This window comes from Protopterus annectens, chromosome 11.part0 (assembly GCF_019279795.1).
Source record: "Protopterus annectens isolate FY-2018-M chromosome 11.part0, PAN1.0, whole genome shotgun sequence".
In the NCBI taxonomy this organism is placed as follows: Eukaryota; Metazoa; Chordata; order Ceratodontiformes; family Protopteridae; genus Protopterus; species Protopterus annectens.
In genome coordinates, this window is record NC_056745.1 from 879224168 (window position 1) to 879241835 (window position 17668).

Below are 17668 nucleotides of genomic sequence, written 5' to 3' on the forward strand. Positions count from 1 at the left end.
TCTCATGCCTCACGAGTGGTCTCTCAATCAATCTGTAGTGGACCAGATTTTTCTGAAATGGGGCACACCTTGTTGCGATCTTTTTGCTACACCCCAAAACAACAAGTGCCCCGATTTTTTCACCCTCTTTCCCCTACCAGGCCAACCCCTGAGAGACTCTCTAACCCAGGATTGGCCCCGGGGACTTCTGTCGCTTTTCCTCCTTTTCCCTTGATTCCACAAGTCATTCAGAAAGCCACCGTTTTGAGGGCCAAGTTGATTCTCATTGCCCTTACTGGCCTCGACAAATTTGGTTTCCGTCTCTGCATCGTCACCTCCTGGTGCAGCCCTGGCATCTGGACCCAGTTCCGGATCTCTTGATCCACCAGTCGGGTCAACAGCACCGGGCCATTCATTCTCTCAACCTCACTGCTTGGTTGCTCCACTTCCTTCCCTAGCCAGGCTTCCTATGATCTCTGATCCGGTCAGAGATATCTTAGTGGCTTCTTTAAAGTCGTCCACCAGAACCGTTTATGCTAGCAAGTGGCGGCGTTTTCCATTTGGGCAAATTGCAGAAATATTGATCCCTTTACTGCTCCTGTGCATTCTGTTTTAGATTTCCTGGCTGAAGTTTTTCAGTCAGGATCTTCTTCATCTACAGTAAAAGTTCAACTGGCTGCTATTTCCAAGTATCATGTTGGCTTGCAAGATCATAACATTATGTCTCATAGACTATGCAAGGCCTTTCTGAGAGGAGTGTTTCTCCTAAAGCCGCCAATAAAACATCCTCCTCCACAATGGGATCTAAATTTAATGTTGGCATCCTTGATGTTACCACCCTTCGAACCGTCTGCTTCATGTTTATTGAAATTATTGACCTGGAAAACTATATTTTTACTGGCTATCACTTCAGCAAGAAGGGTTTCCGAGATTCAAGCTCTCTGCATCCGTTCCCCTTACTTGGTTTTTCACAAGGACAGGGTATCCTTAAGAACGAACCCGTCCTTTCTCCCCAAAGTTGTTTCTCAAACCAATATTAATCAATCCATCGATCTACCAGTCTTTTTCCCAAACTATTCTGACAGAGCTGAACAAAAGCTTCATTTTTTGGATGTCCATCGTCAGCTCAGGTACTATTTGCATAGAACGAAACAATTCAGGAAATCGGACCAATTATTTGTCTCCTATGCAGAAAACAGGAAAGGTCTCCCAGTGTCTAAGGTGACTTTATCCAGATGGTTGTCTTCCACCATTTCTTATGTGTACTCACTCAGAGGCAAGCAACTACCTTCTAAACCGAAAGCACACTCAACCAGGAGTCTATCCACTTCTGCAGCCTTTCAGGATAGACTACCCATTGATACCATTTGTGCAGCAGCTACTTGGGCCACTCCTCATACCTTTGTCTCTCATTACAAGTTAGATTTGGCCTCCAGAGACAGGGCCAGTTTTGGTTCCACAGTTCTCAAGAGTCTGTTCCATTGAGCCACCCGGGATACAGGTGCTAGGGACGCGGTCCTATCCAGCAAGAATGAAGGCGAGATTGACAACTTAACATTTAGAAGTTATGTACCTACCATAACGTTCCATGTTAGTTGTCTTCTCTCGCCTTCTTTCTTGCGTCCCTCCCTCCTTCCCCCTGGCCTGGACAGATCTTGAAGAGTTCCTATCAGGTTGTTTCCTCCTGAGCCTTCATTAGAGGACTCTTTTATTATGAACTTGGGTTTCCTAAAATATATTAGGTTAGTCCTTAGCAGGGTAGGTTAGCTACCAAACGAGATCTGAGGTAGTCCCGCCTTGCATCATGGGATATAGGGTTGCCTCGAGCTGGTAAAAGGAGTTCTCAAGCTAAGCAAGTGCCGAGTCGGAGCCGAGGATCGGCTCCGAACCCATCCAGCAAGAAAGAAGGCGAGAGAAGACAACTAACATGGAACGTTATGGTAGGTACATAACTTCTAATTCTCACATCTGTGGAGGACAAACATTACAAACCTCTAAGGAAGATAGAGAGCGTTTTCTTCAAAAACTAAAATTCCCTAAACTAGATTTAGATGAACAAAAAAAAAACTAACGGAACCTATTTCCATCAATGAGATAAGTACAACAATTAAACATTTAAAGTCACATAAGGCCCCAGGACCAGATGGACTTGCATCAGAATTTTATAAAACTTTCACCCCCTAATTACTAAACTACTATACTATGTGCTGAACTATATAATAAGTAACATAAATGATATCCATTTCAATGCCTCCAGAACTGTTTTCATACTAAAAGAAGATGCAGACCCCAAAACCCCAGATAGTTATAGACCCATCTCCCTTATAAATATAGATACAACAATCCTGACCTCCATACTCGCAAATAGATTTAAAAAACCTGATAGAGAAAATCATTTCTCCAGAGCAATCTGGGTTCACACCACAAAGACAGACCAACAACAACACTCTTTTAACACTGGATCCTTTAATATCTTTTGCAATTCAGGGGAATATTAATATCTATGCAGTGGTAGTAGATGCCTACAAGGCATTTGACAGGGTCAGCTTAGAATTTTTACTTCAAACATTACCTTATTTTGACATACGTATCAATTTCATTCAGATCATCCAAATTCTCTGTAGCAGTCCTTACACATCCCTACATATAAATAAAACATGGTCAAATAGAATTATGATAAAAAATGGAACAAGACAAGGATGTCCGTTATCGCCCTTTCCATTCAACCTATACCTAGAACCCCTGTTTCTTTATATTAAACAAAACACATACCATAACCCCCCCCCAACACACAACGTCAAAGTATATCTCACCGCCTTCACGGATGATCTGAACATATACTTCAATACACCAAACACAGACATAACCAAAATAATTGCAATTGAATAATTTTCAATCATGTCTAGCTACAAATTAAACCTCACTAAAACTAATATCTTCCCCTTAAGGCCACCCAAACTTATCTCATTAATACCACTAATAGATACAATAAAAATTAAAGGAGAAACTAAATATCTTGGAATTACTTTCTTCCAGAACAACAAGGAATTCTACCAGTATAACATAACTCTTAAATGGCAAAGCATAATGCAAAACTGTAAAAGGTGGAATAATCTTAAGCTACCATTTCTGGCCAAAGTATCAATAATCAAAATGAACATTTTACCTAGACTAACATATATTCATGACATCACAGATTATTATTATTAATTTTTCAAACAAATTCATACCTTCCTAGCAAAATTCATATGGGAACCCAAAAAAACTGAATTTTGTATCAGAAACTAACACTTCCCAAGAGCAAAGGGGGTCTGAACCTGCCAGATTTTAAAACGTATTACTCTATTATCAACACTAACAGAATACTGAGAACAGCAGAACAACCCGACAATGAAAACTTGGTCACCTCCTTAGGTGACAATATTCTATAGGTGCATTAAAGCTCTAGGCATCAATCCCAAAGTGCTTCCCTTTTTAAACAAAATAAGATTTACAAACCTATAACATTATAGAGCCCATAAAACATTCTATAAATATAACACAAAAACTCTTTCATTCCTTAAACCTCGGGCAAGTTATGGTAACGCTACAACCCCTCCATAAAAATCCAAATCTAAAAATAAATAAGATGCTAGACCTTGACTCTTTTCCTCAATTAAAGGACAAAATAATCCAAGATATCTACCCGTACCTTAACTGTATAATCCAAGAAATTAGAAATAACCTAAATCTACCCAAATCATATATAATAATTCTAAGACAAATCAAAGAGTTGTTCCAGCAACCTCCAAAACTTTACTGTACTTAGTAGTGACATGGAAAAATGTATTCTGCTTTGGAAGACTATTCTTACAACAAGGAAAACAATATCTAACTCATATAAAATGATAGATGAAATCAAATTTCAGAAGGACCTTATTTTCTCTAACTTTTGGAGAAAATTAAAACCATTCATAAACCAGCAAATAAGTCATGCAATCAATCTAACACTGAAAAGTATACCCCTTAAACTGTCATACACGCAGCTCCTGATAAATAAAAGTGTACCCCTTAAACTGTCATACACGCAGCTCCTGATAAATAATAATGCATATTTCACACACGCAGTACTGCACAAATTTAATGCATGCAAATCACCATACTGCCCACACTGTAAGGACCAGGTAGAAGACCTAATGCACATATTTTGGAGTTGCAAATGTGTGTACAAACTCTAGAATTCTCTCAAGATGCAACCGCAAAAAATGGGATATCAAACATCAACACTAACATGGGAATTTACCCTTCTACATATTCGCCCATCTAACATATCAGGAAAACAAGTGAATATACTTATAATTATAATTTTCTTATTAATGAAGTTATACATAGCTCTCAAATGGTTAGACCCCACAAATATATCTTGGGAGGGATTAAAAAAAAATAGCTATAAAATATCTTTTAGCCCATAAAATAGTAATGGATAAAAGAAACAAAAATATGAAAGCCAGAGAAATTTGGGAACAAACCTTTAACTTCCTATTAGCATAAAACATCATACATACTACATAGTAACAAGGTACAAAGGAACCTAGAAATATACACACGATCACACAGTCAAACTATGAACTTGAAATCCTTCTTGTATGTGCTGTTTTTATAACGGAATTGAATGAGAAAACATCTTTGTATATAGTGTAAATAGATATGTTTTATGACTTACATGTTACTATATTGACTGCAGTGTATAACACTCACCGATGGTCACGCTTTAAGAATGGAAATTATTGTGATTTATATAAATGAAAAAATGAAAATAAAAATTATTGAAAAAAAGTCAAATTTAACCCTTTGCAGTCCTCCTGTTTGCATGTGTGTTTATATTACATTTAATACTGTGTACTGTTAAAGTAATGTGCTATGTCTTGTTATTTTCAGGTATTGTCCATACTGTAAGAAGCATCAGCAGGCCACAAAGAAATTAGACTTGTGGTATTTACCGCCAGTGCTTGTGGTCCATCTAAAGCGGTTTTCCTACAGTAGGTACATGAGAGACAAGCTGGACACTTTAGTGGATTTTCCCATAAAGTAGGTAATCAGAATGTTAATCAGTCATCAATATGTGTGTTTAAGCCAGAGATTTTGGAATGAAATATAATTTTCTATATATTTGACCATCTGTGTAAAACAGGTTTTGGTTACATTTTTGTACTTCACAGTACTGTTTGCAAGCTAATTGATCAGTCATGTTTTGCTTAATGGCATATTTTGAGCCTGTTGAGTCTGCACTGCATATTAAGGGGGGTTGTACATGCTCTGCTGACATTCTTCAAGCAGGATCCTAGATTATCCAGTACATCCACTTCACTGGATGGAACTGGTCCTCCACTATGCTACAACAGGGCAAATCACTTTCCTCACACAACACTAGCTTCTCTCCTACCTCCCACAATATACTGCTACTTCATGTTACCAAGATATCGATTGCTGTCATAGTTATTGACCGTGATCTGCACAAACTCGAGAGATACGTGCTTATTTCATGTATTTTTGACCAGTAGAGTTAGTCGGAGCTATATTTACCTTAAATCTCTGTTGTCTCTAACCTTCCAAACGATATTGCTTTTGGTCTCCTCTTCTCCCTTTTTTTCCAATCTTCCCTTCTGTCAGTCTGCAGGTTTTATCCTAGCTTAAAAAGTCATAATATTGTAATTATTTGTTTGAGATTATTAGGCTAGTTAGATTCCAATTTGTCCTTTCCTGCTATTGGAGAAATTTTTATTTATTTATTCTTTGTTGACCACTAAGCTAGTATCTCTCTTTAGGGGAGACCCGAGGTGGCATTTATACTATTAGGGAAAATTTGGCAAGGCATTGGGGAACTATACTCTTTTTGATAGCTATAATGGGATCTCTAACATCCACTTGAGCTGCCACCAACTCATGTAGATGGACCTCATTTTAATATCTCATCCGAAGGATGGCAAACTTAGGAGTGCAGTACGTTGGTTACACTGCAGTACAGTGTCAGCAGTTGATTTACCAGCCTTTTGCATCAAAGGTGAGTGTGGTACTTGTACCACTGACCGTGATTCAACTTCTACTTCTTGGTGGTAGTTTTACTGGTGCTTAGTGCTACTGTACATTTGCTTAGAATTAGTATGAAACAGGCCCCAGATTTAAAGAAGTGTGGCCAGTGCAGTGACAAGATCCTACCCCAGGACACAGACAAATTGTGTGGAGTGCCTGGGGTTGGATCATTTGAAGGGACCAGTGCAACATCTGCAAGTCTTTCAGGTGAAGGACATTGGAGAACTACAGTAGTATTTGTTTTACATTTATTTTAAGTTGCTTCAAAGGGCCATCTTCTTCCTCACAATGTACACAGAATAATCCAAAAAACAATATCAACCAGCAACCCCCAAGTGCCTGGACTGGAAAACCAAACCAGTATATAGAAAGCAAAAACAGCAGGACAGCCACAGCAAAGTTCCACTTTAATAAATGATAAAAACACACAAAAATAGGCTTCTTCAGGTCCTAATATATTAACAAAAAATCAAGCACATTTATATAATAAAAGCAGCCTGTCACAGAACAGCGTGTGCATATTGAGAAATGCTCTCAGGCCCTAAGTTTGCACCCACTTAAAACAGGCTTGATGCTGACATTAGCATTAATACCTGGATGCCTATGTGCCTGTAGTCTCAAGATCCAGCGCAATTCCACTTGTTCTAAGGGATTATTAATATCTCCACCCCTCACATTGTTAAAAACCGTCTGTAATACCCTGAAGCTAAAATTATGAACTGGTAGCTCAATAATATGTTTAGCAAGTGCATTCTTAGCATTCTTAATTTGTATTTCATATATATGCCTGCTAACTCTATCCCTTAGTCGCTTAATAATCTTACACACATAAAAACAAGAACAGAGGTTACATGTGGCCAAGTAAACTGTATGGGTGGTGTTACAATCAGCATAAAATCTCGGTTTAAAAATAAACATCATGTCAGGGTGAATTTGGTTGTAACATCACACACACCTTACTCTCTCTACAAGAGTAGTTATCTAATCTTTTCCCTCCATTTAATTTGTGCTGTTTACTATTACATAATAATTCCTTAAGGTTACTGTTGTTCTTATAGATAAAGGTAGGTGCATCTCCAACAACCTCAGCTGTCTGTTGATCCATAGTTAATTAAAAAGTGCTAATTATTCTTTATAATATTACGTATTGTATTAATGTTATTTGTATATCTAGTGGTAAATAATACCATATTTCTTCTAGAATTCCCTAAGGATCTACTTCTGTCATGAACATTATTATCAACTGTTTCACATGGATCCAACCTCTTAGCTAACACTTCACCCTGTATTTTGTTCACCAATTTCTTATTGTAACCACTGTCCTGAAATAACCCCACAAGTGTATTTGCTTCTTTCCTTAGTTCATCTTCCTTAGTACGTAATCTGGATAACCTCTTGAACTGGCTCTTAACAATATTCTGAAAGATATACCAACGTTGACAGTACTAAGCACTTTCTCCCTTTACAATATAGGGCATCTTCAGAGTAAAAACAAGAGTGAACTGTTGTAACATTCATATATTGGTACTTATACTTTAAAATGCACACACCTCCTTTGTGATTGTCCAATCACCCTGTCACATTCATTAGTTACTCTGGAAATTAAACATTTAAAGCTGTATAGTAAAAATACGTATTAAACTCAACTATAAGTATTAAATGTATTTAAGCTAAGCAATAACCAACTAAAATAAACAATAAAATGTATAAATGTATGTATATATTGTTCTAGCTGTATAACATATAGTAAAAACTAAAACCTCTTCAAAAACTGAAAAAACACACATAAACTTTTGTATATATTCTGTTGGTATAATGAATAAATACTGTTAGTGTAATGTGTAAATGCACCAACAGACTAAAAGGACAACACTGAATGTATACTCTGTTGTTGAATACTAAGACTGTGTCCAGTATATAAATAAATAAATGAATGAATGAATACTGTGACAACTGTCTAGTATAATATAAAGCTAACATAGTAGGTGACCTACATGACTACTATATAGAAGATTAGGTAATAATACACAATGTTTCATGAAATAATATACTTGTGATGTACAATATGAAACACATATCAAATATATCCTAAAAAACTAGTATATAAGTATTGGTATAAATATAAAAGTTAAATAAATTTAGTAATATATAGAATATATAAATTTGGTTATACTATATATTGTGTATATTTTTAAAAGTAAGGTATGTTGACCTTATATTGTAAACATTATTTTAATCACTTTTAAAATTAAGAACCTACATAACTTGAAGAACATTATATTTGAATGGCCCTGTATTTTAGTATACTAGCAATTGAAATGTGTTCATTAATGCCTGGAAATTTAGAAGCGTCAAGCCTTAATTGCCAAAGACACTCTTTAACCTCCAAAAGTGTCTCTGTGTACCCCCCTTTTTCATTGTAGGGAATCCTGTCGATGACAAAAAATAAAAATTTTTTAAACTTGATACATTCCAGGCTGTGCATATACAATGCATTTGTAGTTTTTTTGTTTCTAATATCTCGAACATGTTCCAGTATCCGTATACGTATTTTTACTATACAGCTTTAAATGTTTAATTTCCAGAGTAACTAATGAATGTGACAGGGTGAGTGGCCAATCACATAGGAGGTGTGTGCATTTTAAAGTATAAGTACCAATATATGAATGTTACAACAGTTCACTCTTGTTTTTACTCTGAAGATGCCCTATATTGTAAAGGGAGAAAGCGCTTAGTACTGTCAACGTTGGTTTGTCAGTTTCATTAAAGGGATTGTGACGGTCTACACTGGTTCAGTTTTTGTTTACCAGTTTATCTTTCTTTTGTGATTATTCTGAAAGATATGCCTGGGGTGCATGCTACCATTAGTTAATAATCCATTTCTTCAGCACGTTTTGCAATATAGGAAAGTGAAAATATCTCCACCAGGTCCTCTTATAAGTGATACTTCTCAAAAATGTATTTCCTCATGAGAATATTTCATGGTGAATCTAAGAAAATTTGTGATACATCTCAAAAATCTATTTCCTCATGAGAATATTTCATGGTGAATCTAAGAAAATTTGTGATACATCTCAAAAATCTATTTCCTCATGAGAATATTTCATGGTGAATCTAAGAAAATTTGTGGTGGATTCTACATATGAGACAAACCTATGAACTGAGTCCTCTCCCCCAGTCCATAATAAAAAGACGTCATCAACAAAATGTTTATAAAATTTGACGTTCCTTGAAAACATATCATTATGGAGATGTTTACTTTCCCAAAAATGCATTACCAAATTTGCTTAAGAATTTGCACATGGGGTGCCCATAGCAACACACTGTTTTTGTAAGTATAGCTGTTTTTCAGATATAAAAACATTATTTTCTAAAATTAAATCCAAAAACATACAAATCAAATTGATATATCATTAGTAAAAATACACTCAACAGTTAGAGTTTCACTTATTGCTTCGACACAACCATTCGGTAGAGATTTTGACATCTAAAGTAACCATCAGACATGAAGAAACCTCAAACTCATGTATATAATCAGTCAAATCCTTCAGAAAATGAGCAGTGTCCTTTAGTATTGTAGATATTCAAGACACAGTTTGTTTTAATTTCCCTTCTACATACATAGAAAGGGGTTCTGTGGCCCAATCTCCACCTGCAACAATAGGTCTCATGGGTGGTTTAATTGTAGACTTATGGATCTTTGGTAGGCCTTTCATAATAACGAAAATAATGACAGCCACTGGACACTCTTGAACACAAAATCGAACCTTTAATGTTAAGTGCTTTTCGTCTACTCCAATAGGTAGACTTCTTCAGACTAGGTAACATAGAACACTAAACAAGATTATAAAACAAAAAAGGCACCAGATCAGCCTTAATTTAACTAATCAACTCATTAACTTACCAGTCATTAATTTAAAATACAATTACTAAACTCTATACAGAGTATACAAAATATAAAAAATATATACATATAAAATGTTATATAAAATGTTAATCCGAACTTACAAAAGATTGTCCCAACTCAATCAATTAATCAACGAAGCACACTACTCTAGCTGTGACAAGTCTAATAAATTAATTAAGTGAATTTAATTCAAACTAAACAACTATTCTTATGTCTAGTGTTAGGTAAAATATCATATTGCAATGGTGTACCAAGACATTTTAAGTGTATTAATTAACCTGATTATGCAAGTCACTTCTATCGAAGTAAACTTTTCAACTTCAAAATACATGCCAAGGAGGTTACCGCATTCAAACCAGGGGGTGTATAAGAGTTTAACCCGAGTTGCCATATAAGTTCACTTTTTTCTAATAACAACTGCTGTGGCCCACCTTTTGCATCAGTAACTTCTTGGTCAATAACTTTGAAAAGAAGATGGTGGGTAGAATGTTCATTACAGTGTCTTGCTAAAGCATTGGTGTTACTCTTCTTCCTAATATGATAAATGATAAATGTGTTTGTATAGCCTTTCTTTACTATTAATAGGTATGATCGGATGGTTCACATTCAAGAAATGATATAAAGGCTCATCAGTAAGTTTACTTATTAACAGATCATACAAACAGTGTCTTATATTCCCCAAAAGTCTTTGTATTAGAGAACAATCTGCCCTCTGATAAGTTAAAGTTTATCCATTTTATGTTTTTATCATTTAATAAAGTGGAACTTTGCCATGGCTGTCCTGCTAGTTTTTGCTTACAATTTACACAGAGGATAAGGACAAGAAGATAGAAAAAGAACAAAAATACAGCGCAAGGATTCTTTTACTAAGCAACCCATTCCTTATATTCAGACTGCTAAATCTTCCTATTCAGTTCTAAAAACTATGGCAATGATCCACCTTTGTTAGGAGCCTCAGCAGGGGGCCAGTCATCAACTGTCCTTCATTGCATTTTAATAAGGAAATCTCCAGTTTTCAGATGGACCTTATTTACAATCCTTCTCCAAGCAAAAGAGTTAGGGGTCTTTTCTTCACAGAATTGTCTCAATACATGGAGTTCAGGTCCACCTCTGCCATGTCCTCCTGCACTGTGAAGTCTATCAGGAAATATTTGTTGCAGTTTGATTTGGAGTACATGATGACGTAATTTATTAAAACATAGATTGGGATGGGTGTCATGCCTTCCCCCTCTGTCTCTATGGTGAATAAGTCTGAACCCCAGTCTTCAATGTCTTCTGCTTCTTCCCCAGGCCCATTTCTGACAGCTGAAGATTCATAGCCAACATTGGTTCATCTATGATGGGTCAGTGCTGAGAGGGATACTTTGGCTCTAACTCATTCAGTCCCACATTTTTTGACATCATCCTGTTTGGCATCGAGTGACCAGACCCAGAGTGGTCTGCAACAATGTCAGCATTGGTCCCATCAGGGAAGGCTCATCATGTCCAGCTTGTCAGCTTTTGACCTTTTTGTGTCAGAACTAGTTTGGATCCTTGAAGTCTTGGGGTCAATGTCTATTAATGCCAGACCCTCTTTGATGTTGACTTTGTTTTCACAGAGATTGTCATTGGTACCTGTTATGTCGAAACCAGCAATGATTTCATCAGCATTGGAAGTGCTAGAAAAATTGACCTCACTTTCAAGACATGACAAACCAAAAGCACCCCCCATTTAGCTCCATCCCTTAATATCACTCTTTTGCTTTGGACATTCAGCATGGGCTTCAACAACAGAGTGCATTGAGAAGCCTCTGAAAAAGGTATCCTTCAGGGTCACCACAGACGTGACATCCTTCCAGTCAGAAGACACCCAACTTGAGGTGCCAAGGTAGTGTAAGTGCAAGAGAAGGCATTTAGACTCTTTAACAGAGTCCCTAACCCAAGATTCCGATGTTGGTGAAGGGGAAGATTACTCATAACTCCTATTAGATAACCCAAAATAAAATAAATAAAGGGTACATGTATTGTAGACCTCCTGATGGAGGCTTTTTGACCTGCCACTTCTACTACTTGGTAGCTCACTCTGCTGATAGCATAATCAACCTGATAGTGAAAAGGGTTTGGAGAGATTCTAATTTGGCTGTGCCCATTCCTAGGAAGTCGCACAAGATGCTGTGTCCCTTTAAGGGCAGACAGTATTGAAGCTCCATGTTTGTAGCGGCAGCAACTAAAAGAGTGAGTCTTTGGATGAGAGCCTGTCTGTCCATCCCCCAGATAAGGATTCTAGGGCATTGGAGAGAATGGGGAACCATAAGAGCAATAATCTAATGCATATAAACATTTTCCAGCATGATTTAGCTGAACTGACCCTAGATGCACTGAGATGACCACTGACACCAGACATTCATAGATAGTTGGCTCATACTAACATATGCAGGTGATAGAGCAGATATAGCTGCAGGGACAGGCTTTACCATGAGTATGCCTGGCTTTTTTTTTTTTACCTTGTGGAAAGCTTCAAAGCATCCATTAAGAAATGCCCCTTTTGATAGGTCATCTGTTTTCAGACCCAGAGTTAGAGAAGCTGGAAAGAAATGAGCAAGAGTGCAAGACATTTTCCACTGATGAGGTCACATTCATAGCTCTCCAAAGGTCCTTTTCAAGGAATCAGAGTGGTACTTCAGAAACTGGTTCATGAAGGTCTCGCAGACAGTCCTTTGACCAGTTTCAGAGCAGGAGCTTTTTTCACCGCATGTTGGCGATATGGACACTGATTTAGGGATGGAGGCAGTCTACAGAATCAAGGATTCCATAGTCCTTTCCAAGATAGCGGCAGTTCCACGCTTAAGGCAGTTGGGGGATGTCTGTCACTGCAGGACAGTGTTGATGGCCCTCATACAGGACAAAACTGACCAGGGAGATAATATCCAGAAGTTGTTTCATTCCATTTTCCCAGATGTCCCATCCTGTCAAAAGAGAGTGGCAAAAAAAGAATTTTGAAACCTTCTGTAAAGAGCCATCTAAAAAGTGCTACTACACAAGACCATAGAGGGTCAGGGGTTTATTCAGGAGTATTTTTGGTTCCTTGGAAATTGAAGGACTTCAAGCCAGTACTGGACCTCATCAGCCTAAACCACCATGTTCAAAAAAAAAAAAAAAAAAAAAAAACAGGCACTGGATAGTCACGGTGGAATCCATGCTTCCTTGTCTTTACAGAAAGGGATTAGATGTAATCACCTGATCTCCAAGGCCCCAATTTCGAAGTTTGCCATTCTCACCACAGCACTTAAGGTGTTTACCAAGTACATGGCAGTGGTGGCTCCTCACATGAGAACCTGAGGAATCTAGTTATTTCCTTACCTAATTGACTGAATGCTTGTCTCTTCCAACAAGAAGTCACTCGTCCAAGCGAGAGACCATCTCCTCCCACTTTGCCATTCCCTAGCAGTCTCTATAAGTCAAGAGAAATCACAGTTGGAGCCAATTCATTCTTTGTAGTTTGTAGGATGTTATGTGCATACCTTTCAAAAATGAGACAAACTTCCCCCAAGAACATATTTTTCCCATTCAAACTTATCCTTCTCCTCCGATTACTTTTTAAGTCCTCAAGGCTGTGATTTTGATGGCAGCAAACGTTTACTTGGCACTACATATTCAGACATTCATGAGGATTTTTCAGTGCACACTCGAAATTCAGTGGTCAGAAATAGAGAACTACATGAGCAAAACCACCAGATTTATGGCTGCATGCATGATGATTCTCTTATTGTAGCTAAACAGCCAGAACCTCCTCACAGATTTTCCCTTCATCCTCCCTCTTTGGCCACTACAAACATGGATGCACTTTTTCTTGGGGGGGGGGGGGACAATGTTCACGGCAGACAGTCCGAGGAACATGGTCATCCTAGGAGGCCAGTTTGTGCATCCACATATTAGAAATGACAGCTGTCCCCTTAGTGGTGAAGACATTCCAGGACCTTCTTGCCTAATATGTAATATCCATATACATGGGCAACATGTCTGCGGTGTTGTACATCATCTGTGTGTAGACTGGCACTCTTGGCATGAGAGCAAACCACAAACGCAAATTTCTTCCTCCAAGCAGCTTGCATGCCCCTCCCAGGACAGTGTACTAGCAGATTTTCTAAGCAGATCAAAGGAATATCCCAGCTAATGGATGCTGAACAGAGAGGTCTTCCTAGACATAGTCCACAAGTGGGAAATGTCGCAGCTAAATATTTTTGCCTCCATCGACAACAAACCACTTCCATTCTCTTGCAGTGGGACCTACTGTCTTCAAGTTTGGAAGATGGACATAGTGGCATTTCTTGGAAAGGGAGGTTCTTATATGCCTTCCTTCCACTTCTTCCCAAGATCTTACTGGCGAGTCCCGTTTTGCCAAGGCAGCATTAATTCCCCCTTCTCTTCTACCTAACCAAGGGCCATCACTGGAAACTTCCCTCTACAGTGGACTTCCTAACGTAACAGAAGGTCTCGCTACTTCATCCCAGCCTAACATTTTGGCTGACAGGATTTTGATCACCTTTAGACACTAGTTTTCTGAAGATGTGCTTAAGGTTCGTCAAGAGGCAAGAAAACCTACTATCAGAAAATCATGTATAGTAAAATGGAAAAGATTTACTATATGTTGTCAGACTGAAAAACAGGAAGCAGTACGGGCGAATACCCCACTGGTTCTCTCTTATTTGTATGAGCTATTGCAGTCTGGCCTAGCATACTCATCTGTTAAGCCATCCATTTCAGCCATAGCTGTGTGACTAGTTTTGTCACCTATTTGATGTATGAAGTTCTAAACAAATGCGAAAGAAACTTCTTTGTCCCCATTTTAAAAATTCTTAGCCCATCTAACCAAGAAACCCCCTTTTTGAACCCACTGGTTTCTGAAACTGATGGAGGCAGTAACACTAACCATTTGTCCATACTTCCTATTGATACTAACTTTGACCCTACTACTAAATGTACTTGTGCATTAATTACACCATATAACACTGGCAGTGTTACTGTTAAGAAAATAGTGGATAAAAACTGGGACACTCTGAGGGAGGATAGGAATGTTTAGAAAAAGGTGGGTGACCAACCCTCTTTGTATAAACATGGTAGCAACTTGAAATCTGTTGTTGAACATTTTGGAACTAAGGCCAGTGCCACTGGTAACAGTTATAAAATGACAAAATGTTGATGATGTTCCTTCTGTATGTATGCACTAGCTTGTACATGCTTTAAGATTAATGATAATCAGTTTTCCATGCAAGGTCAGTTTAACTGTTCTACTAAAGCTGTGGTCTGTGTTGCTTTGTGTCAAAACTTTTTAGCCTACTGTGTAGGGAAGACAGAATGTAGATTGAAAGATAGGATCTATAAGCATGTTAATGACATCAGAAACAAAAAAGACAAATGCACTACCTAAACACACTGATGAGACACCTGGTCACTTTTTTAGATTTGTCACCATTGAAAAAGTTATACTGGGTGAACGTAGGGACCATGGCAGCTACTTTTAGATGAGCATGAGTTGCTCTGGCAACTGAAAATTAATGCAGGCAGGTGGCCAGGATTGAATTGACCACATTTCTCTAAGCTGCCTATTGAAACTGTATGCGTAGTAGAGATAAATGTGTTTGACTTTTTAACATGTATGAAAATTTATCTTTTATATAAATATATGTAATTTTAAAATAGTTTCTTTATTTTATAACAGTTCTTTCAGCTTGTATTTTTTTACAATTTTTTCTTTGAATTTCATTTGTTGAAAATTACTATGCCACTGTAAATGTGGAGGGGGAGCTAAGCTGTCATGTGATGCATGATATCACATGAGAACCATATTTAAACGGCAACTTTGGTAGTTTGCTTTATCTGACAAAGTGTTAAATATTAAAATGAAAGTGCTACTTACATTTCCAGTCTTTTTTTTATTTGTTTTTTCTACACTGTGGAGTGCAACTTTAGTGGAGTCTCTGTGGTAAACACACACTCTTGTTTATTCTTTAGTTTTTTTGTTCTTTTTTTTTGATAAAGAAAGGTTTTCAGGATGGTTATTCAGCGGAATATCTGGGAAATGGAAGACAGCAGTACTTATAATAATTGCAAGAGGACCTCCAATAGTGATAGAAGAGGATAGAAAAATAATAATGGCAGATTTGTAGTGCTAATGGGCTGGCAATTGAGGAGGATTACACTGGCACGTTCCACCTAAAACTGCTATAATGGAGCTTAAGAAAATTCTGGGATAAGTCAGTTTTCAGCAGTATTACTTGTAGCTGGGGAATGGAATTTGATTTGCAGCAGTGAAGATGTGTCTGGGGGCCCAGAAGGGAAAGTATAACAAAGGAGGGTAGATTTTTGAAGAAATTTATGAAAATATTTGGCATGGATAATGTGAATTCAGTAATAGTTCAGAGTGAATTTGCATATTATTCCCAAAGATATAAAAACTGGACTAGGCTAGACAGAATTTACAAGTCACAGGAACATGTGCATTTAATTGAAGGTCTTGATACTAACTATTTCAGATTATGCGTCAATAATAACTAAGATAAGGGTAATGAAATAAAAATGAGATGCTGGTGCTTTTCCAGCTATCTGTTGAAAAGGGAGGAATTTTTAAGGAATGGGTAGTGGAAATTATTCAGGAGCTATTTGAGAGAATAGAATTACTTTTGAAAATAGAGGTAAGGAGTGGGATAAAATTAAAGTGGAGTTTAAAAATAGGGTGGAAGTAAAAGAAAGAGAGCTATAGTTAAGTATCAATAATTATTTAGAGAGACTGACAAATGTTGAAGTATTGCAGAATAAGGGGCATCTCGGAACACGAAGAGGATCAACTGCAGAATGCTAAGCAGAAAATAAGGGATTACCTTTAATATACACAAGTTTAGAAAGATTGCTGTTAAGAAACTATGTTTTGATAGTAATACTAGAGCACAAAAATATTTAGCACGACAATTCCAGCAACAGAAAGTAGAAAGGGCTGTCGCCAAGCTTAGGGAGCCTATAACAAGGAAAGTAACAAGATCCTGTAGAGATATTAGAAATAGTTTGGAAATTCTTTGGAAGTCTGTATAAAGCAGAGAAATGGAGAAATCAAGAAAAGATACAAATGGAAATGTTTATGGAAGAATTAAATAGGTCAAGGTTAGAGGTAAATGTGGCTGAATTACTAACGGTTAGGATGGGAGGAGATGAGATAAAAATTGTGATGTATATCCAATCTACAGATAAGTTCCCAGGAATAGATCATATTTTTGTGGAAGATTGAAAGCTAGGAGGGAAAAAAATGATAAAGATCTGGAAGGCTTTGTCTAACAGTATTTTAAGAGGATGAGAGAAGTACCAACATCCTGGAAGAAAGCAGTGGTAGCTGTAATACCTAAAGAGGGTAAAGATCCATCATATCTTGCTTCATACAGGGCCATTTCCACACTAAACCATGAATAGAAAGTGTTCATGTCTGTAATGGCTAAAATAATGGCAAAAGTAATACCAAAATTGATAGTTATGGATCACTGTGGTTTTGTGGAGGGGAGGTAAACATATGACAGCATTAACAGACATTGATGATCCCTAGGGAAGCAGAATGTAAGAAAATACCATTGTTGGTGGTGGGTCTTGATGCAGAGAAAGAATTTGACAGAGTAAGCTGAGACTGTATGAGCAGGGCAGTGAAAGCATCCACATTTCCTGAAAAAATAAGGTTGATTAGGAGGATATATG

General features: G+C 37.4%; 1 protein-coding gene across 6 annotated transcripts in view; it reads left to right on the forward strand.

The window, feature by feature from the left end:
- USP15 (ubiquitin specific peptidase 15) overlaps window positions 1-17668 on the forward strand; it is a 2212142-nt gene that overhangs the window by 1958018 nt on the left and 236456 nt on the right. For all 6 annotated transcript variants that reach the window (XM_044088286.1, XM_044088282.1, XM_044088284.1 and 3 more), the window contains one exon: window positions 4897-5046. In XM_044088286.1, coding sequence (XP_043944221.1) covers window positions 4897-5046 — 150 coding nt within the window. The remainder of the gene's footprint in view (window positions 1-4896; window positions 5047-17668) is intronic.